Below are 22,622 nucleotides of genomic sequence, written 5' to 3'. Positions count from 1 at the left end.
CAACTCGGGGCTTGAACTCACGGACCGTGAGATCATGACCTGAGCCGAAGTCGGCCGCTCAACCGACTGAGCCACCCAGGCGCCCCAACGAGGTACACTTTAAAGTTGGACTTGAGATAATAAAAATGGATTGACATGGAGGAGGGTTTGCCAATGTAAAGAACAGTTTGGACACAGCATCAGGGAGGAGGAAGAAGACAGAAAGAAGAATGCAACGAGGGGTGGGACAGGTCTGAAGGATGAGGTCAGGATGGGAAACACCAGACTGTAAAGTGGGCTGGGTGTGGCCAAAAGATATAAATACAAATAATTTTAGATGTTCAGTTTAGATGCCATTCAGCCAGAGAGGATGAGTAAGGAGGGGAAAGATATGTGAGTATGTGCCAATTTCCTGCTTATGTGAGGGGGAGGAAAAAAAAAAAAAAGTAAACGTGAGATAGACTGTGGGTACCAATAGTCTACATCCTGTGTTAAAATTTTAGGTTTTTATCTATGCTTGAGTCAAAATGCAAGTGAGAGAAATAGAAGTTTCTTTTTTAAAAGTTAAATTAAGGAACTAAACTTTAAACTCAGACAAATAACTGGTTCTTTCTCAGCCTAAGGAAATAATTAAAAGCGACGCCTACTCAAATTGCCTTGAAAACCATCACAGTATTTCACAATGTCTGTTTACAATGCTAAGTGCACTGTGACCCTCTGGCTTGGTTATTATTATGCTTCTGTGAACATAATGGTCTATTTCAATAGCTGAACAGAATCTTGAGTATAGGTAAGTGCAGTGAAAACCAACGAGAATTTGGAGAAGATGATAAAATTATCAATAAATTTAGGCTATGGTCTAAAAGTTTGACCACAAATATGCTTCTATTTCATTTTCAAATTTATATTTCAAAAAATGCATACAATTGTGTTCAAGTCACCTAAAATAAATCTCAGGATGAATTACAAAATTTTTTGAAAAACTAGAAGAAGAATCTCCCTCAGAAAATGTCCTTTATTCGAATCCAACTCTGCTGTGCAGCATTTGTTCAGTAGATTTTGATACACACACTATATGTATATAATCAGGAACTTTAATAAATTATCTTTTTAAATCATATAAAAACTTATATAAAAATCATATGCAAGATTGGGGACTAAATTTTAGCACTATGGGCTATACGTATTTAAAACAGATGCTTTGGCACATAATATTGCCATAATTTCATGTTTTGAGAACTTCACTATTCTACCTGAAATGTTTAGTCTTCTGCAATTTTCTTAGATGTCACTTAAAATTTTTACAAACATATTTTTCCAGGCATTTGCGAATGATGTCTTTAAAAGAGGCATTGTTTCATTTGCATGCCAAGATGGCAAAAAGAGGGTCAAGTTTAAATTTGTAGGTTTGTATCTTAGTACTGCCACTCACAGGCTTAGAAAGCAATTTATCCCTCCTTGTCCCTCATTTCATACTCGTTAACATAGATATGGCAATAATTACCTTCGAAGAGTGTCAAAAGATGAAATGGGGTATAACATAGCTGGAAAACTTTGGAATATTGCCTGCCACATTGTAAGCTCTGAAGCTGTCACTCTTCACGGGATAGGATCATGTCCCATTAACACTTTTTAATCACAGTATCTATCAAAGTATCGAGCTTACAGTGCATCTCAGTAAGTGTATGTTAAATAAAAACAAACATATTTTCTACTTTTACTCATGTAACAGAAGACAAGACAATCTGGAGCAAAACGATTTTGGAAAAGCATATTTACTCTAAGTACATTCCAACAATATATCATGCTTTAACAAGTTTTTCACATCTGAGACAGATTTCAAGCTTCAGTAGTTAAGGATTTGAGTTGATCCTCTTAAGAACTCCTCTTCTATTTAGATGGCAGAAAATCATAGTTATTTACTTCTCCTGAGAGAAAGATGGGACTTCTACAATTATCTAATTTAGTACTAAGCAATAATTTTTTATAAAAATTAGAATCTGCTTATAAAACTAATCAGCATTTGCTTATTTAGTAATTAAATGCCAATTTAGAGGACATTCTTAGCACCATATTAAAAAAAAGAAAACACACAAAATAATTATTTTTGTAGCAATGAGATTTTTCTGCCTGTGGTTAAGGGACAGAACTCTTTTTCTATTTATTCAGTCACTTAAATAGCCACTGCTGTTCCAAGCCTTCAGTTCCTTTCCAACTCTAATTTACTTCACTCTTTAGAATTCTCTTTACAACTGCCCCAAGCTGGCCATGAGGGAGAATTCTACCTGCCTACAGCATCCTAGCTAAACTGAAAATAAGCACAGCACAGGTGTTGTGTCCAAACTTGTATTCATGTGCAGGGTTGAAAATGATGAAGTTGATCTATTTGTAAATATCCAGCTCAAGTAAGAGTTATTACTATTTTTTCTCATGTATATAATTGACTACCTATCTTATGCTTAGCCATCTCTATTGATGAGACAATCCATTTGAATTTTAGACACCTCCAATTCTTAGAAATTCTTTCCTCCGTGTAACTGTAGGTTCTTGAACATTTCACACGATTCTTCTATCTACTTTCAACTTCTAAAGAAAGAGAGCTAAATTTTATTTGCTATCAGTTTGCAGAATGTATAAATGAATGTTCTCATTCCTGTCAGTATTAAGAGGAAAAGTCAGACTGTCACACTGACAATGAGCAAGAAAACAAACCAGGGAAGGCTAAGTCTCAGAACAGAATTGCTGTGAGCTGTTCAGACAGCCAGGGATGTGTATATCAGAAGAAAGAGGTAAGATGCGAGTTGAGAAGGATGTGGAAATGCATAGTTTTCTGTAATTGTTTTTCCCCTGTAACCTGTACAGTGAAAACTATCATGTTGTACACTAGAGAACTCAGTGTGGCAATATAAAAGAAATTAATAATTTGTGGGTAATTTATATATTCACAACAACTAACACGCATAATATTAAATGACTCACATAAATTGTGTGGTAAGGTCTGTGTGATTACAATACTAAGCTTCATCCTGTAAGCTCAGCTTTTTACCACTAGTATAGTGGGATCAGTGGCTACCAATTTAATGACGGTAATTAAAGCATAAATTGCTGGCCTATCTGGTTTTATTTTCAAACAGAAAAATTCTAACATTTTTCTAGTTCTGCTGTTGAGACTTCATCCACCCAGATGTTTTCTGTTCTGCTACTGTAATATCCTAGAGCTTGCCTTTGGGATTCCTCTCCCAAAAGAAACAGATATGTCTTTTCAATAAGATCTGTCGTTCGAGAAGATAATAGCCTCGCCCTTGGTATTTGTCCTCTTTAAGCCATGAAACTGCCGTGACTACTTTTACTATATACTCTGATTTTTCATCAACTTTGTATATAACATACTATGAACTATAAGCCCTTGGCAGGAAATTGAACAGCATTTCACTTGGATTAAAAAGCTGAGTATCATCTAAACCTTCTAAACCTAATGAAAAGCCCCAAACACATGCAGAGAAGAAATAAACACCTCACCTCTGTTTCCAGAAATCTTCTCAGGGCTCTTTTCTTTTTGATACTCTTCCTTCTTACATAAACTGCAAATGTTAGACCCACGATGACCAGGATGAAGAGCCCGCCGATGACTCCAGCTGCAATTAGAGGAGTTCTGCCAACCGAAGGAAACAGGAAAAAAACAAGTAAGAGGAGAGACAAGACAGAGGAAGAAAAAGAGTGGATGTAGGATACATTATCCACATACCACAGATCTAGTCAGTTAGAAGAAAAACAAACAAAAAATTGCATTAAAGCTGTCACAAAATTTTTCTCATGACAACAACTTTACGTTTTTTGTTTTGCTTTGTTTTTTAAATAAACCATGCACAAACAACTAATCTTTGGAGACGAGCAGCCACAGCATGCCATTTGACCAAAAAAAAAAAAAAAAATGAATATATATGTGTGTGTGTGTGTGTGTGTATACATATACATATATATATTACACTTAGTAACAGAATGAAGAACATATGCCAAAATATTGATATTTAAGCATTTTAAATTGTTTTAATTTTACTTGTATCTATAAATAAATGGAAATATATTTTAATAATGTTGTGGTATATAATATTATTTCCAAAATTTTTTCTAAAGTAGACTTTCTCAACAGTGGCACTATTGACATTTTAGGCTGGACACTTGTTTGTTATGGGGGACTGTCTCATGCATGTTAGGGTGTTTATCAACATCCTTGTCCCCCATCCACTAGATGCCAGTAGCACCCCCATCCTTCAGTCGACAATTTCACTAGATATTGTCAAATGTCTGCCCAAATCACCGCCTTTTGAGAACTACTGCTCTAATGCAAAAATGAATGGTCTGGAAATATATGAACCCCACACCTCTGGAGCATGATGGTACTGATAAGAGAGATGTATTAACAAAAGTGCTGTTTCAAACTCTTGGAACTTTGATAAGATATAGAGCAGGAAAAAATGAAGAATTGAGTCAGATTCGTTTTCAGAGTTGTAGTAGGACAGAAGTAAATATTATTATCAAAAGCGTGCCTAAGCATCATTTACCTACAAAAGAGATCTACACATTAAGTATTACATTAAAAGATATAACTAGTAAGATGAGATTAGAAGGGGTTAGAAGAGATTTCCTAGAGATTTTTCTTCTTAAAGTGTCTCTTTAATACATTGTTAGCTAAGATATAATTTTGAAACTGATCACTCATTGTTTTCTAACTTAATTTTTTTCCTTGCTTGAAAAGTAATATTTATGATCTTAACTGCTTGTTCTAGAGTAGTATCTATGAGCTTTCTGTGGTCATAGCCCTGAGATATATTAATTTCATTCAACACAGTAAATAGCCCAGAGTAAAACACATAGGTGTTACCTAATACATATTTGACCAATAAGACATGATAGATAAGAAAAGTAAAAAAGAACTCCCTGAATGTCCATGCTTTCAATAGTAAATTTTTTTATGCCTTATGTTTCCATTTTTACAGGAATTTACTCTATACAGCTACATTCTTTTAGAAAAAAAAATTACTTGCTCTTGCAAAATAAACTTCTGTTCAAAGATACATCAAAAATAATGATAGCAGATGATCCTAAATAAAATTTTAAAATTTTAAGGAGCTCTTGAAAAAAATCTGTGTAACTTCTATAAATGAAGCCATGTCTTCTAAAGATTATGACTGTTATATTGCTGTATAAAACTACAGAAAAACCTTAAGAAGTATTTCATCCTAAAGGTTGTTTCCTGACAGCCGAAAGTACTATAGCATACTGGAATGTTGCTATAATTCAACTAGATTTTCCTAAATGGAATTTTATAAAGATATAAAAATCTATGCTGAGAAAATTAAACTGTAGTATGGACACAAACTCATCATTGTGATGTGTTTTGGCATGTGTAAGATCATATTTTTGAGCCTGGCAGTTAAATATGTATCTCAAGAAAACATTTTAAGATTTCAGTCCAAGGCATAATTTCTGGCTCAAGTGTTTCACATATCCCTGAAAAAGCCATTACTACACAAAGAGTTGTATTTTTGTTTCTTCAGCCGAATATTTTTATTGCAAAGGATTTATGTATGACTGAGAATAGTGCCCAACATTTTGTTAGTTGTAGATTTGAACTAAACTCTAAACTTCTTCTGTTTATCTATTCTGTAAAAAATAAGTGGCATGGATTTATGAAAATGGATGTCAATATCACTGTAACAAAAAATGTTCTATTTTGTTTTTGTTTTCCATTTTAAGAAGAATCACTTCTTTTTTACGTTTATTTATTTATTTTGAGAGAGAGAGAATGTGTGCAAACAGGAAAGGGGAAGAGAGACAGTGAGATAGAGAACCCCAAGTAAGCTCCATGCTGTCAGCACAGAGCCTGTGGAGCTCAATCTCACCAGCTGAAACCAAAAGTCTGACGCTTAATTCACTAAACCACTCATGTGCCCCAAGAAGAACCACTTAATAGAATAAAATGAGACCTCTGCCTCCTTTGTTTTCATCTAATTTGGGTGGATATCAATTGTTGAGTCATTACTACTTACCTTGGTCATGGCAATAAACATAAAACACCCAAAAACACAATAGACAATAATTTCTACGTTTTTCTCATTAGCATTTACATTCAATATTTCCCCCAAAGAAGTTCCTTGGTTGATTTGCCTTTCTTTATCTTTTTTCTTTCTTACAACTCTGCAGGAATGGTAGATGTACAAGCTTGAAGAACTAGTTTCTATACTTAAAATCTTACATAAATGTTTTGTTGGATATTTTAGGTGGCCAAATCCTTCATATTTTATAAGTTGCTCTTGAAAAATAAATCATAAACCACAAGTATGCAACTGGTCAAACTGAGAAGGGGGAATATTCTTTAAGACAACGTGCATGTTTCTTTAATAAGTGAATGGGAAAAAAAGGTACTGTTTTGATTAAAAAAACTTACTGGTCGTAACAACAAGATGTGAAATGCAATCTTGCAGTGAACCTTAGTTTTGACCACCATTTGTATGGACAGGTTGCAGATAACTTGAGAAGTTTTATTATGGGCTGATTAGGTAGCAGATGAGATAAAAATGTACTGCCATGTAAAGATATAGGCCATAGATTTAAAAGAGTGGGTTCTACAAACAGTAGAATCTCAATTAGAGAAGTGTATGTGTGTGTGTGTGTGTGTGTGTGTGTGTGTGTAAAAATTTCTAGAAGAATATACAATAAGACACTAAACAGTTCTTGTCTTTGGATGGTATGATTATAGTGCTTTTATTTTTGCATTTTTACTAATGGGCATTTTTAAATTTGATACAATGTATTTTTCTTTGGGTATACAAGTTTGTTAAATGTAACTAAAACACAGAAAAATAAATCATTGTGTAAAAGTTTTTTATAACAATGACCGTATTTTTTCCTTTACTGTTTACTTTGTATTTTTTTCAATTAAGACTTAATTTTGCTATCCCCTGTCCACCTTTACAATGGAAGTACTTCTACACATGTTTCTAATCATTACCGTTTAATGTGTCTGAGACATTTCCCATTCACTATGTTTTGTACAATTAACATTATGTTTTGCCAGACCAAGCTAATCTGAAAAGTTAATATTATTTACACATTTCCTACTCCATGAAATTTTGGTGAACCCAGATATTTGTAGGTATAGGATACATGCCCATTTTTCCCTAAGAGTTAATCCTTCAACTCTTTATGAGAACCCTTTGGATAAAGAGGAAATAGCCATTTAAGTGGCTTTTCTTAAATTGCTGTATATCCCTCCTAGGTATAATGCTGGCTATTGCCAACTCAGCTATATTTCTGAAAGACAGCATTTCCTTTCACATGTGAGTCACAGCAACCTCTTAAAAGGCTGAGATATTACACTATTAACAAGATCATAAGGGTCAAACACCAAGGGACCTAAAATGTCTGTCTTCTGTTATCTATAACATGAGTATTGTTTGTTGTCATTTGCCTGTACATTACAAATGTATGGGACCCTTAAAGTAGAAGACATAGGACACTTCAAGTGCCAGCTCCAAGCTTAGATTAAGAGAATGTAATCAGGGGTGCCTGGATGGTTCAGTCAGTTAAGCATCTGACTTCGACTCAGGTCATGGTCTCACAGTCCGTGGGTGCAAGTCCCACATTGGGCTCTGCGCTGCCAGCTCAGAACCTGGAGCCTGCTTTGGATTCTGCTGTGTCTTCCTCTCTCTCTGCCCCTCTCCTGCTCATTTTCTTCTCTGTTTTTCAAAAATAAATGTTAAATTAATTAAAAAATAAATAAAAGGATGTAATAAGATGATAATTTACCTTATTCTGTGATTCGGAAATACTACAATGAAACAGATATTCCCCCACTACTAATAGAGACTAATATAATAAAGATTTTTAGTCACAAATGAACTTGGCTTATTTATTTAAAAGCACATAATTTGGCTTTCATAATTTCATTTTGAATTTCAGAGACAACATAGTGTATTATATTCTATTGCCTTGAATGCAATTACCTGTCTTAAATAGTTATCTATAAAAGAGTAGTGCCTCCCAAAACTATATTACTCATATAATAAGATACATTCTTATAATTTATTGCTATATTTGAACCACGCTAATCCTCACTGGAGTATATAAAATGTGAGAGAATATATGAAATTTGATTTTATAAACATCCAAACATTTTTCCTTCATTGATCTGTTTCTCTCCAGATCTAGTCAGAAAAAAATGTATTAAAGTCAATATAATTTATGATTAAAACTCAATGGCTCTCAAACTATTATACCATTTTTCATTTAATGTCAAGGGCAGGCCATCCTCCTAAAAATATACAGCAATATTTTTCTTTAAAATTGTAGGGGCACCTGGGTGGCTCAGTCGGTTAAGCATCCGACTTCAGCTCAGGTCATGATCTCGCGGTCCGTGAGTTCGAGCTCTGCATCAGGCTCTGGGCTGATGGCTCAGAGCCTGGAGCCTGCTTCCAATTCTGTGTCTCCCTCTCTCTCTGCCCCTCCCCTGTTCATGCTCTGTCTCTCTCTGTCCCAAAAATAAATAAACGTTAAAAAAAATTTAAAAATAAAATTGTAAACTTAGTTAAACTGGTATTTTGCCTAATGTAGTCATTGCAAAGAATGCTAAATCTGTAAGATTCTTTCATAGGTATTTCACCAAATAAAAGGATTTCAATTTTATGATATAGGTTTCTTTTTTCTTTTTCTTGAATCCAGAATAATTTTCAATACAGATAAGGGAAACAACCCAAAGTTCTATCAAACACTGATGGTACAATTTGCAACCAACATTATGACTTTAAATCAGCGAGTTCACTTTTAGAAACTTCTAAATTAAATTAAATAATTTGGAGATGGGTCTCAGGATTCATTGGATCAGACTTAGAGTGAATTCACTATTGATGGGCACTAAAGGCTAAATAGAATTTTTTTTAAATTTTTTTTAACGTTTATTTATTTTTGAGACAGAGAGAGACAGAGCATGAACAGGGGAGTGGCAGAGAGAGAGGGAGACACAGAATCTGAAACAGGCTCCAGGCTCTGAGCTGTCAGCACAGAGCCCGTCGCGGGGCTCGAACTCACGGACCGTGAGATCATGACCTGAGCCGAACTCGGTCGCTTAACCGACCAAGCCACCCAGGCGCCCCGAAATAGAATTTTTAAAAAAATTTACATAGGAAATAAAAATAAACAAAAAACAACAGGCTAGTCAGATAATTTTAACAAGGCATTTTTGTATAATAAATGTTAAATAACATGGTAAAATAGTGTCTCTAACATTATAATTTTTTGTTTACCTTTCAAATCTGCATGATTCTTCCTTAGAGTGGCATATTGTGCTGGAAAGAGGCTTCACAGTCAGACCAATCTGAGTTTTAATTATGTGTCTGCCTCTAACTAGTTGTGAGTGTAGTTCTTCTATCAAATAACTCAGCTTAAGTACCCATAAATATATTCTTCACCTATGGTAATAAAAATAGACACAGCAGGGAACTCTATAGTCTTTCTTACATTTCTGAGATCTGATGATTTTGCCTCTAGATCCTGCCAAATAAATGAAATTTAAAAATTAAATAAAATTTAAATAACGTACCCTTAAGCATTAGTGAATCATATGCCTCACTCTGGTCGGGACAATCCATATTTTGTACCAGTGTAAATATCAATAGTATCCCACTGATTCTCAAAAGCAACCTTGTGTGAGTGATAAACCCAATATTTATCTTAACTGTAGCCCAATTTAGAGAAATTAGGGTACCTCAAGTTAACAAGTCTTTACATATAACAGCTAACAAGTCTTTATATATAACACGCATATAAATGTGTCTGAGTGTATGCATTGTGTGTGTGTATACTTACACACATTCACACTAGAGAGTATTAATATTAACAGATTTACTTCTTAGGAAGGTAAATTAATTTTTGCCTGTAGTAATCACATATGTAACTTAAATGGATGCTGCATAAATTAGGGTCAGATATTATGATTCTCTATAACCTTATATTTTCTTTAAAACATATAATTAGGTAGCTTTAGCTATTTTCTTTAAAAATACAATTACATAATATTGGCTATGATCAACTGTTCCCTGTCTTCCTTCTGAATATCTTCTAGTGGTCATCAGACAAAAGTGTCGGTCTACCACGTATCCTCAGCAATGTGCTCTATGTTTCCTAATTTGCTCTTGCTATAAGAAAAATATAGTTGATCAAAAATATGTTGACTCCTTAACTAAAAAAAAAGCTGACTCTTTATTGACAGAAAATTCTTAGAATCAGTTGCTAACTAAGATAAGGAATACAACTTTGAAAATAACATTTTTAATATTTTATTAATTAGGTAAACAGTTTAAACATAGTAAAAGTTCTGCTCAAATAAGGGGGACATGGAATTTGACTGCCATCAGGTATTCATGAGTTTTATAGTGCAAAGAATGTCACTAAAAATTCACTTCAGTTTCAATGGGAAATAATCTAATAGAAATGGAAATATTAAAGACATTTTATCCTGATAAAGAAAACATTCCTGTTTATGGAGGTAAATCAGAGATTTATTTGGTCCTTAACTTCAAAAAATAAATAAATAAATTGACTATAAACATTTTTATTCTAATAATAGTTGTATATTTTTAATTAAAAATGTATTTTTACATACATTGTATATTTTCTTAATAACTATACAATGTAGATCTTATAAGCTTCATATAAGATATGAAGAAACAGACTCTGAGAAAAGTTAAGACACCTAGATAAGGTCAAACATAATAGTAATGCTAACATTCTACATATTGGACTCTGAAGTCCATTAACTTTTCAGCTATATTATGTTGTCTCATTTTCCAACGTTGATTCATTAGAATTGTTTTTTAAGGCAGATATACAAGTCATCAGATTTTTTCTTCAATATCTCTTTGAAAGTAGAGAATAGAAAAGGCATATAAATTCACTTAGGGGTTCCAATAGATTCTTTGATTTTATCTTTAGCTATATCTTACTATTGTAATTTTTACTGGACTATCATTTTATCTGCATTGCTATGTTCATTGTGGTTTCTGTTTATTAAATACTTTATGTCCTTACTGAAATTTATAAGTGATATTATTCTTTACTTAGATTCATTTTATTTTCTCATTGAGAAAATAGTTAAGAGGATTTGTTTGGCTTAAAAAAAACAAAACACAACCTGGATTTCCTTTAAGAAAAGCAAAGACCAGCAGTATGTACCATTCTAGTGTCTGTGCCTACTACAGTGATACTCTCTGTGCAGTCTTCCCCAAAGAGGTTCAGATTTGAAACAAGAGACCTTGAAACACTAGGAAACATTGAAATTCCCCAGAAGACATTTTAAGTGTTACTGCCTAGGGCAAGGAGAGCCACATTAATGTTCTTTGGTTTGTTTTGTTTTGTTTCTTCTCCTGCAAACTGTGCTTATGGTGACCCAGAATTCCACCTGCTCTATAAATATGACACATCTTTTCTTTCTGAACAAATAAAAGTGATCTGGGTCAGACTCTGAGGCAGACATCAGTTGACAGTTACAGTTTTTACTTGATGAGACCTAGGGTATTACAGTATGCCTCTATCCTTTGATTAGGATTCTAGATTCCTCTTTTATATGTTAAATATTACCAGAAAAGTAAGTACTAAAGCAAATGAATCACAACATACTCTCCCTCTTCCTAAGCAAATTGACTTGTCTTCATGTGATAAGATCTTTTTTCCCAATATTAAAAAAAATATATGAATGTTACAGATTCACTAAAATGGTGTTACAAAGTATTTCAGTAGAGATATCACCATTAAAGCAATATGTAAATATCACCTGGATTCTTTTATCTCTAGGATTAGTCTCTGAGAAAAATTTCTAACAGTTTCATGATAATTTCTTCCTTCTCTGTATTGGCAATGTTTATATCTATCTATGGGTTATTGTTTGCTTGTTATAACTTTTGAGAAAGTATGCATACTTGGTTTGATTTTGGGGACAGACATTCTCATGCTTAAGGACACCATTCTGAGGATATATATAATAATCTTTCAGCTTTATTGAGGTAAAATAGAAAAATACCTATGGATTTCTACAAATAAAGTGTTGAAAGGGAATTATACTAGAAATAATTTTATTTTAATAGGTCCTTTTTAGAGCTTAGGTGAATTTTTGGCACTTACATTTTTTTTCATAGTTTTTACCTATTATACAATATCACCAATGTCTATATTAGCACAGCACTTTTATGATTATCTATAGATAGAATATAGAAATATGTTTACTGCCACAAGCAAAATATTGTAAACATTTCATTACCAAATATGTTATCCGCTAAGTACTCTAACCTATTACTTATTCATTACATAGACATGATAATCAGCAGAAATATGCCAAAGGATTAAAAAAATTGAGGATTTTTTACAACTTCAGTTATGTTTCCTATCAAAATTGTTTAACATGCTAAGGAATTTATTAGTTTTATAATAGAGCAGAAAATGGCATATAAAAACAACTATAAAGGAAAGGAGGGGGAGGGTAGGCACCATTCTATGTTCCCATATGTTAAGATTTTTCTTCACCTCGAAACCCCCATTCATTCTAGACTCTGTAACTGCAGATAGCCTGTGTTGCTAACAGAGATTACAGTCTATTAGTAAACTGCATGTATCTTTATCTATCAAAGCACCACACTGTACATTTGTGTCAGGTTTATTGGGCACAATTACATAATACAGACTGAAACAGTTCCATTCTGGGGTGCCTGGGTGGGTCAGTTGGTAAAGCGTCTGACTAGGGCTCAGGTCATGATCTCATAGTTCCTAAGTTCCAGCCCCGCGTGGGGCTCTGTGCTGACAGCTCAGAGCCTGGAGCCTGCTTCTGATTCTGTCTCCCTGGCTCTCTGCCCCTCCTCCGTTTGTGCTCTCTGTCTCTCAAAAATAAATAAATGTTAAAAATAAATAAATAAAGTAGTCCCATTTTCAGAGGAGTCACAGACCAATTTTTTCTTTAAAGTTTATTTTGAGAGAGACAGAGCACAAATGGGGCAGAGAGAGAGAGAGAGAGAGAGAGAGAGAGAGAGAGAGAGAGAGAGGCAGAGGGGGCAGTGAGAGGGGCAGAGGATCCAAAATGGACTTGTGCTGACAGCAGAGAGCCTAATGCAGGGCTCAACTCCCAAAGCCATGAATCATGACCTGAGCCAAAGTCAGACGCTTAAACAACTGAGGCACCCAGGTGCCCCACAAACCATTTTTTTAAGTAATGGTTTGTCTTGTTCTCTTTATATATAATTTTGTACATGAAGCATCTTAAAAATATTTTGCATGTATTTTTTAGACATCCCAATTCTTACCTTAGACTAAAAACCTTTTTTTTTTTTTTTTTTTTTTTTTTTTTTTTTTTTTTTTTACATAAAACACTGGATGGGGTAAGGAAATGTCTTTCTTAAGACCTATTACTCCTTTTAATTTAGATGAAACGTTTTCTACCTTTTTTGCCCTGCTGGCAGCCTTATTTCCCTCTCTGGGGATCTCCAAATATTCCAGAGGAGTTGGCAGCCTTGAAAAATTCTTGACATTTGGATGGAGTGAGATGGGGGGGAGGGGCGGGGCACCGAGAATTTAAGAAACAGGTACAGTCCTGAGGAAGATGTCAGAATTTGGGACATCCATGTAGGGTCATTGAACATTTCTTGCATAATTAAAGAACAAAGATACTTTTACTAGGTGTTTTATGTGTGTTATGTCAAATAGTTCTTCCAACATAATGGATTGTGTGTGATGAATCTGAGGTAGGTTACATAACTTGCCTAAGGTCAAAAACATTCTAAGTGGTTAATCAGGATTTGAATCTTGGCATGTTTTGCTCCAAAGCTTTGTCTGTTTCCATTAACAAATGATTATATGAGTTTATTACATCAATGGAACAGAATACGTTTTCATAAATAAACCCATGCATATATGGTCCATTAATTTATAACAAAGGAGCCAAGAATATAAAAAGGGGAAAGGGCAGTCTCATCAATAAATAATGTGGGGAAAACGGGACAACCACATGCAAAAGAATGAAACTGGACCACTTTCTTATATCATATACAAAAAATAATTCTAAATAGAATAGAAACTTGAATGTGAGAGACCTGAAACCACAAAACTCCTAGAAAACTACAAAACAAGAACAGGTGTCAACTCCTTGACTTGGGTCTTGACAGTGATATTTTGGATTTGACCCCAACAACAAATGCAACAAAAGCAAAAATCACCAATGGGTCTAAATCAAACTTAAAAGCTTCTACACAGCAAAGGAAACCACAGGGGAAAAAATGAAAAGGCAACTTACTGAATAAGAGAAAATGTTTACAAATCATAGCCGATAATGAGTTACAATCTAAAATATATGAAGAAAATGCAGCTACGTGGATGGAACTAGAGAGTATTAAGCTAAGCGAAATTAGTCAGAGAAAGACAAATATGATATGACTTCACTCATATGAGGACTTTAAGATACAAAACAGATTAACATAAGAGAAGGGAAGAAAAAATAATATAAAAACAGGGAGGGCAACAAAAACATAAGAGATTCTTAAATATGGAGAACAAACAGGGTTACTGGAGGGGTTGTGGGAGGGGGGATGGGCTAAATGAGTAAGGGGCATTAAGAAATCTACTACTGAAATCATTGTTGCACTATACACTAAAAAAATTGGATGTAAACTAAAAAAAATAATAAATTAAATTAAAATAAAAAAATTAAAATTTAAAGATTAAAATTTAAATTTAAAAATTAAATTTAAAATAAAAATTTAAAATATAAAAACTAAAAAAAAATTACTTTAGTGCCTGATTATCTTGCTCCTTGCTACTCAGAATTTTTCTATGAAGTGCAAGATGGCATTCTCAATTTCCTATGATTATTTTGTTGCCTAATATTAACCTTTATCATTTTAATCAAAAGAATGAGAACTACTTTTCTTGTTAATAAAATGAATCACTATCATTTGGTAATCTGTTGAAACTTGCATAAAAGATTTGGAAGCAAATGGACAGTAAAACATTATTTTGGTTAAAAAAATAAATAAAATAAAATAAAATAAAATAAAATAAAGTAAAATAAAGTAAAATAAATGAAGAATTAATGCAACTCAGTGCAAAAAAAAACCCAATTAAAAAACAGGCAGAGAGGGGCGTCTGAGTGGCTCAGTTGGTTAAGCATCCAACTCTTGATTTTGGCTCAGGTCATGATCTCATGTTGAGATTAAGCCCCATATCAGGCTCTGTGCTGGGCATGGAGTCTGCTTAAGATTCTCTCTCTCCTTTTCCTTCTGTGCCTCCCCCACTTGTGTGTTCAGTCTCTCTCTCTCTCTCAAAAAGAAAACAAAAAGAAAAAAAAGAAAAACAACAACAACAAAAACACTTCCTTACTTCTAAAAAGTAAATCAAGTGCTCCTGTTAAAAAAAAAAAAAGGGGGGCAGAGAATTTAAATAGACTTTTTTCTAAGAAAAGATACAGAGGAGGCCAATAGGAACATGAAAAGATGTTCAACATCATTAATCTTCAGGGAAATGCCAATTAAAACCACAATGAGATATCATGTGACACCAGTTAGAATGACAATTATCAAAAAGACAAGAAATAATAAAGCAATTTCACTTCTGGATATTTATCCCCCAAAAATGAAAAAAAAAATTCAAAAATATATATGCACCCCCAGGTTTATTGCAGCATTACTTACAGTATCCAAGATACAGAAACAGTGTAAGTGTCTATCAACAGATGAATGGATATAGAAGATGTGGTATATATACATATAATGGAATATTATTCAGCTATAAAAAGGATTAAATCTTGCCATTTACAACAACTGGATGGACCTTGAAAGAATTAGACAGAGTGAACTAAGACAGAGAAAGACAAATACCACATAATCCATTTACATGTTGATTCTAAAACTAAAACAAACAAACAAACAACACAAAACAAGCTTACAGATATAGAAAACAGATTGATAATTACCAGGGGCAGAAGGCTGGGGGAAGCAAAATGGGTAAAGGGTTAGGAGTCAAAGGTATAAACTTACAGTTATAAAATAAATAGATATGGGGATGTAATGCACAGCATGATGACTACAGTTAATAATACTGTGTTGCATATTTGAAAGTTGTTAAAAGAGTAAATCTTAAAAGATTTCATCATAAGAAACAATTTGGTGACTATATATGGTGACTGATATTAACTAGACCTATAGCAGTGATCATTTTGCAGTAATATAAATATCAAATCATTATGTACACTGGAAACTAAATAATGCTTTATATCAATTCTATCTCAAAAATGTTAAATGTTTAGAAAGAATAGTTTACAGTTTTCTCCTTTTAAATAAGGAGTAATAGATTTATAAAAGGTAGTATTTTAAAATTTCACATACTTGAAAAATAAACGTAAGATCACCCACACAAAATAGGTTACAGAGATTGTTCTGGCAACAGGTTGAAAGGTAGATAAGAGTGAAAAACAGGATGTTTTCAAGACTAGTTAGGTGACTATTTAAATACTTCTCATCAGTGGCAACGAGGGGCAGAGTAGGGAAGTATAGAGGACAAGACAGAAAAGTATCACAGCAGTAGATATTATAAAAAGTACAAACTCAACAATGATAAGACACAAAAGAGGAGTCCCACCCTTAGGTGAGTAGGCTGATGATGCAATTCATAGACATGAGAAAATCAGGAGAAAGACAACATTTGGAAGGGAGTATTATTGAGTTCTTCTGGATCTATGGATTTGAGGTGCTGAAGGGTATACATTTCTGTATCTGGGACACTAGGTGGCTCATTCGGTTGAACATCCAACTCTTGATTTCGGCTCAGGACATGATCTCACAGTTGGTGAGATTGAGCCATGCATCGGGTTCTGCGCTGTCAGTTTGGAGCCTGCTTGAGATTCTCTCTCCCCCTCTCTTTCTGCCCCTCCCTTACTTGTGCTCTCTCTCCTCAAATAAATAAATAAACTTAAAAAAAATTCTGTATTTACTTATTTCTCCTCTAATTTCAAGATAGATATCTGTGTTGATTTTATTAATATCTTTACCTTTTTAATTAAAGACAGTCACAGATACAATAATGTCTTTTTCTTTGGATTTTTCCAATAATTTATTTTTTCTCTGGGAATACTAAACATGCAAAGGATAACATGCATGATTCAAGAGAATTTTTTCTTTTCTTTTTTCCTTTTTTTTCTGAGAGACTGTTATTTAACATTGATTTCTCTCATTAAGGTGGATTCTGCTGTTTCAACCTAGTTTTGTTCATATATTTTTACTAACCTTTTGAGACCAATCATTTGTAGGAAAAATATAGCTTTAAAATATTTAATGCATTTAAGGGGCGCCTGGGTGGCTCAGTCGGTTGAGTGTCCGACTTCAGCTCAGATCATGATCTCGCGGTCTTTGGGTCAGAGCCGCGCATCGGGCTCTGTGCTGACAGCTCAAAGCCTGGAGGCTTTGAATTCTGTGTCTCCCTCTCTCTAACCCTTCCCGACTCACGCTTTGCCTCTCTCTCTGAAAAATAAATAAATATTAAAAAATTGTTTAGGGGTGCCCGGGTGGCTCAGTCGTTAGGTGTCCGACTTGGGCTCAGAGCATGATCTCATGGTTTGTGGGTTCAAGCCCCACATGGGGCTCTGTGCTGACGGCTAAGAGAGTGGAGCCTGCTTCAGATTCTGTGTTTCCCTCTCTCTCTGCCCTTCCCCTGCTCGTGCTCTGTCTCTCTCTCCCTGTTAAAAATAAGCAAACATTAAAAAAAATAAAATAAAAACATTGTTTAAAAACTATTTAATGCATTGAAATATCCTGTTCATACTGTTGAACATGAACACCTTTGCCTTGGGTAACACAGGCTGGATGGAGTCAGATGCCTTTGTAAGCCTATATGGACAACTTTGTTAATTTTGAGCCTTGCTGGCATTCCTTTTTAGAGAATTTAAAGTTTGGCATTAAAAATTAAAACTTAAAGAAAGTTATTTAATTGAAAAGTATAGTTAAATATAACTATTCTGAAAGAGGCCAGTTCATAACTTTTAAGATTTGGTAATGTCCATAACAACCTTATGTTTCAGATATAAAGTACTAAGTGCTAATAAACGGCTTCAATCTTATTGCCATGTCTGTGACACAATTCATTCAATTTTGCTGTTATATTTACAAGAGTATTTCTCCTTAGCACTCTGTGTCTCATTTGTACATTCCCAGACTAAATGTGATTTCATTATTTATAATTATTCCTCTTGGATTATTTTTATTTCTAGGTAAATTATAAGCCCCATAAGGTTAGTAACCATTATTTCTACTTTTTTTTTATTGCTCTACACCTTTTAATAACATTCCCTAAAAAATTCTCAACAGTCATCATTAAATTAATCAAACAGCAAATGAGATATTTAGGTGATAGTATATTTAAGACAAATGCAATTGCTCCACTTGATGAGATTTTTTAGTATTTGATGAGACTTTTTAGTATTTGGGACAATTGTGAAAATAACAAAATGTTTTTTGCATTTATCTCCTAAATAATTATCTGTAATCGTACATTTCACTTACAGTCTCTTGATTCTTGAACTAATTGCCATTACATTTTTATTCTCTACCTCTCCATGAAATCAGCTCTTGTCAAAAGTTACCAATGATTTCCTTATTGTTAAATCAGAGTCATTTCTTAGACCTAATCTTAAGCAATCACTTAATAACGTTTCATATGAGTGATCATGTCCCCTTTCTTAAAACACTTGAATTCCATCACACCACTTTTCTCTAGTTTCTCTTGATCTGTCTGGCCAGTCCTTTCCAGTCCCTTTTGCTTCTTCATCCTTACCTCTCTGACCTCTAAATGCGGAAGGGTCCCAGGACTTAAATACTGGGTTTCTTCTCTTCTCCACTTACACATTTACTTCATAGTGATATCACCTATCTACTTATGTAATGATAAGCAATTTTATATCTTCAGTCTAGACCCCTCCTTTGAATTCATGTACAGTTGACCTTTGGACAATGCAGGGGTTAGGAATGCTCACTTCTTCTGCAGTATCAAAAATCCATGTATAACTTGACTCCCCAAAAACTTGACTACTAATATCTTCCTGTTGACCAGAAGCCATACCAACATAAACAGTCAACTAACACATATTTTTGTGTCATGTATTATATACCATATTCTTATACAGTAAGCTGAAGAAAATTGTTAAAAAAAAACATAAGGAAGAGAGAATACATTTATAGTACTCTACTATACAAAAACATCCACATATAAGTAGACTTGCACAGTTCAAACTCATGTTGTTCAAGGATCAATTGTGCATTCAATTGCCTACTTGCCAATACCACTTAGATATTTAATTTCTCAGCTTTAGCCACTCCAAAATAAACTTCATTCTAACACCCCTTTCCCCCAAAAAAGCATTTCCTACTTCTCCCTGATTCTCTATTTTGGCAAATGGTAATTTTGTCTTTCTATTTTCCTCCACATTCCACATATTAAAGCTGGCAAAAAATTTACAAACACATAATTAGATTCTTGCTCATTTACTACTCTTTTCTTCTTCCCTTAAATATAATCTATCATTTTGAGGACAGATATTCATTTATTTTTAATCTATAACATTTACTGCTAACATATCCCATAGCATATACTGATTTCTAGTATAATTTACTTTATTTCGGAGTTCTAGAATTAAGTTGTCCTTTTGAGGGTTTTATTAGCATGAGCAATGTATAACTTTCAAATAACTTTAGGAAGGGAAATAGCTATGTGCACATATTCAGAGCTTAAAGGTAAAATAATGGCATTTCTATTTTTAACAGTACAAATATAAGTTTTTTAAGTGCTGAAATTATGTCACAAACATCTTTATATTTCTTTGGGGACTAGTTTATTGTGTCTTAAAAAGAAGCACTGAATAAATGATTATTACAAAAATACATAATTAAATGAATAGCTTACTTATATATTTACATACTTTTTATGTTAAATCAACTCTTTAAAAGAACATACATTTTCAACAGTTTCAGAGCTTCCTATATATTTTTAAGCTTAAAAAAACACAATTCTAAAAGATTTCTAATGAAAAGAAAATGGGAAGAGTTATTTATTTAATGCTCCTCTGATTGAAGCAGATACATGTTTAATATTTGCTTATTCCTGATTTCAAAGTTGTTTGCAAAATGGCATTTTCTCCAAAAAACGGTAAAAATCAATCCTCAGACCAGTTGTTATTCTTATTTGCTTGTTGCACCCCTCACCACTCTGCATCAAAGCCCCCGGTTGACTAATCCAACTGTCATTCCTAACCCCCTGCTCCCCAGCACCTTCTAATTTAGTGATTTTTTTTTAATTTTTTTAACGTTTATTTATTTTAGAGACAGAGAGACAGAGCATGAACAGGGGAGGAGCAGAGAGAGAGGGAGACACAGAATCTGAAACAGGCTCCAGGCTCTGAGCTGTCAGCACAGAACCCAACGTGGAGCTCGAACTCACGGACCGTGAGATCATGACCTGAGCCGAAGTCGGACGCTTAACCGACCAAGCCACCCAGGCGCCCCTAATCTAGTGATTTTTAAAAAGCTACATAACTTCCGTATTCTCACTGCATCTTGGTGTGAATATATAGCTAACTAATTTCTCTTCAATGGGAGGAAAGCAGAAGTCGGCTAACAGAACTCTGAGATAGAACAGGTACAGTTGAAGGAACCTGTCCCTCCACTTCTGTCTGTGAATGTAGTGTTTATCTTGCTATCTTGCTACCAAAACAGAAAGATAAGAACATGACATTGACTATAGCCCTCATGTTACTGATCCATGTAGTCAATGACAACACCCCCTCACTTCTAGGCTTCAGTTTTATTTATTCTTACTTATTTTAGTTTTGCTATTATTATTAAGACTTCTGTATTTTAAAGAATTTCAGAATAATTTAAAGAATAGTGTTGAAACCACTATTGTCAGGCTTTATTTTACTTGTAGTCAAGTAAGGTCCTAAACAAAAAAGGAACTGTGCCCAGATATTCCAAGTTTTCCTTCTTTTCTTGCATTGAACTGTCAAAAACATTATCCCAAGATAATCAAATTAAACAAAAATTAACATTTATTTATTATTGAGAGACAGAGAGAGAAAGAGTGTGAGCAGGGGAGGGGCAGAGAGAGAGGGAGACACAGAATCTGAAGCAGGTTCCAGGCTCTGAGCTGTCAGCACAGAGCCCGAAGCAGAGCTCGAACTCAAAAACCATGAGATCATGACTTGAACCGAAGTCGGACGCTTAACCGACTGAGCCACCCAGGTGCCCCTCAAGATAATCAAATTTTTAAAAACAAAAGATGAAACAAATGTCCTTTCCTTTCCAAATAACAATTAATAACTCTTGTTTCTAGTATGTCTGCTTAATTAACCTAGCTTCCTACTTATTCATTATGCTGTACCTACATCAGTCTTGACTGACACTTTTAGGGGGATGCGAAATGTCCTATACTTTTACAAGTAAACACTAAGTAGAAGCTTGTAAAACTTCCTCAAGAATGTAGTTTCTGAACTGTGTTGTAATAAAGAGCACAGCACGTTCACTGTCCAATTTTTAAGTAATGATAAAGTTCAAAAGTAGTAAAATGTTTTTTCTAACTTACATATAAATCTCAAGTAAATATATGGGAAGATTAATAAAGAGAACATGAAGAAAATACATTTTTTCATTAGCATTTAACTTGGGAAAACTCTAATATCTAATTTTTTAATTTCTGGGTCCATAGTACATTGGAAGTAATCCAAGGGGGAGAAATGAGAGGGTGGGACTGTTCCTATCTCTTTAAAAATACTACACAGGGGACTTGGAGAAAAGACAAAACTTTTGCAAAAATGTTTGGTCATTGCACCCCACTTTAATGTTTTTAGCATAGAACGAACCACTCTTCTATTTTAAGGGGAGTTTTGTTGTGACTGAGTTCACAGAAATGCATTTTAAAGCATCTAATAACAATGTTTAGCAATATAACTCCTTTGTAAGCTTATATAAATGCCCAATCCCTAATTAGAACACATTTCTAATTATGGGGAAACCCATTTTTTTTCCTAAAGCCATTGTGGAGATGTTATAAACTTGCAGATGTTCTGAATACAGATTTAGAGCCCATAATATATATATATATATATATATATATATATATAAATATATATGAATATATTATTCATATATGTATATATTATTTCAAACAACAATGAAATAATATAATAGCAAAAAAATCTTACACTTACACTTTGCCTGCAATTTCTTTAACATGTAAAAGAAATCACTACGACTGTGGCAAACAAACACATCTACATGAACCAGATTCTCTTCCTAGCCAGAATATTAATTTTTTAAATGTGTTTAAACACATCTTAAACATATTGGTGTTATTGAAATCATGTATACTATTAACAGTAGGTCATATTTGATGCTATGTATTTCTTTGGACAGCCAGGAGAGGATATATCAAAATCTCTTTATTTTGCATATGGTCATTATGGAAATAATCTAAAAGTAGTATGGATTAGACATATCAATTTTAAATTTCCTGACCGATGCATTTCTATTAACTTTCTTCTTGGTCTTTTCCTTTTTCAGACTAAATATCTT

At 33.7% G+C, this 22,622-nt stretch overlaps 1 protein-coding gene across 6 annotated transcripts in view; it reads right to left on the bottom strand.

The window, feature by feature from the left end:
- The window catches only part of ERBB4 (erb-b2 receptor tyrosine kinase 4), a 1,139,239-nt gene that overhangs the window by 219,859 nt on the left and 896,758 nt on the right, over nt 1-22,622 (bottom strand). For all 6 annotated transcript variants that reach the window (XM_019446103.2, XM_019446105.2, XM_019446106.2 and 3 more), the window contains one exon: nt 3,499-3,631. In XM_019446103.2, the coding sequence (XP_019301648.2) occupies nt 3,499-3,631 (133 nt within the window). The remainder of the gene's footprint in view (nt 1-3,498; nt 3,632-22,622) is intronic.

The sequence above is a fragment of the Panthera pardus genome, unplaced genomic scaffold (genome assembly GCF_024362965.1).
Source record: "Panthera pardus isolate Hobbes unplaced genomic scaffold, ASM2436296v1 HiC_scaffold_10, whole genome shotgun sequence".
Lineage (NCBI taxonomy): Eukaryota > Metazoa > Chordata > Mammalia > Carnivora > Felidae > Panthera > Panthera pardus.
The sequence above is the reverse complement of the archived record's forward strand: the minus strand, read 5'-3'. Positions and strand labels throughout refer to the sequence as shown.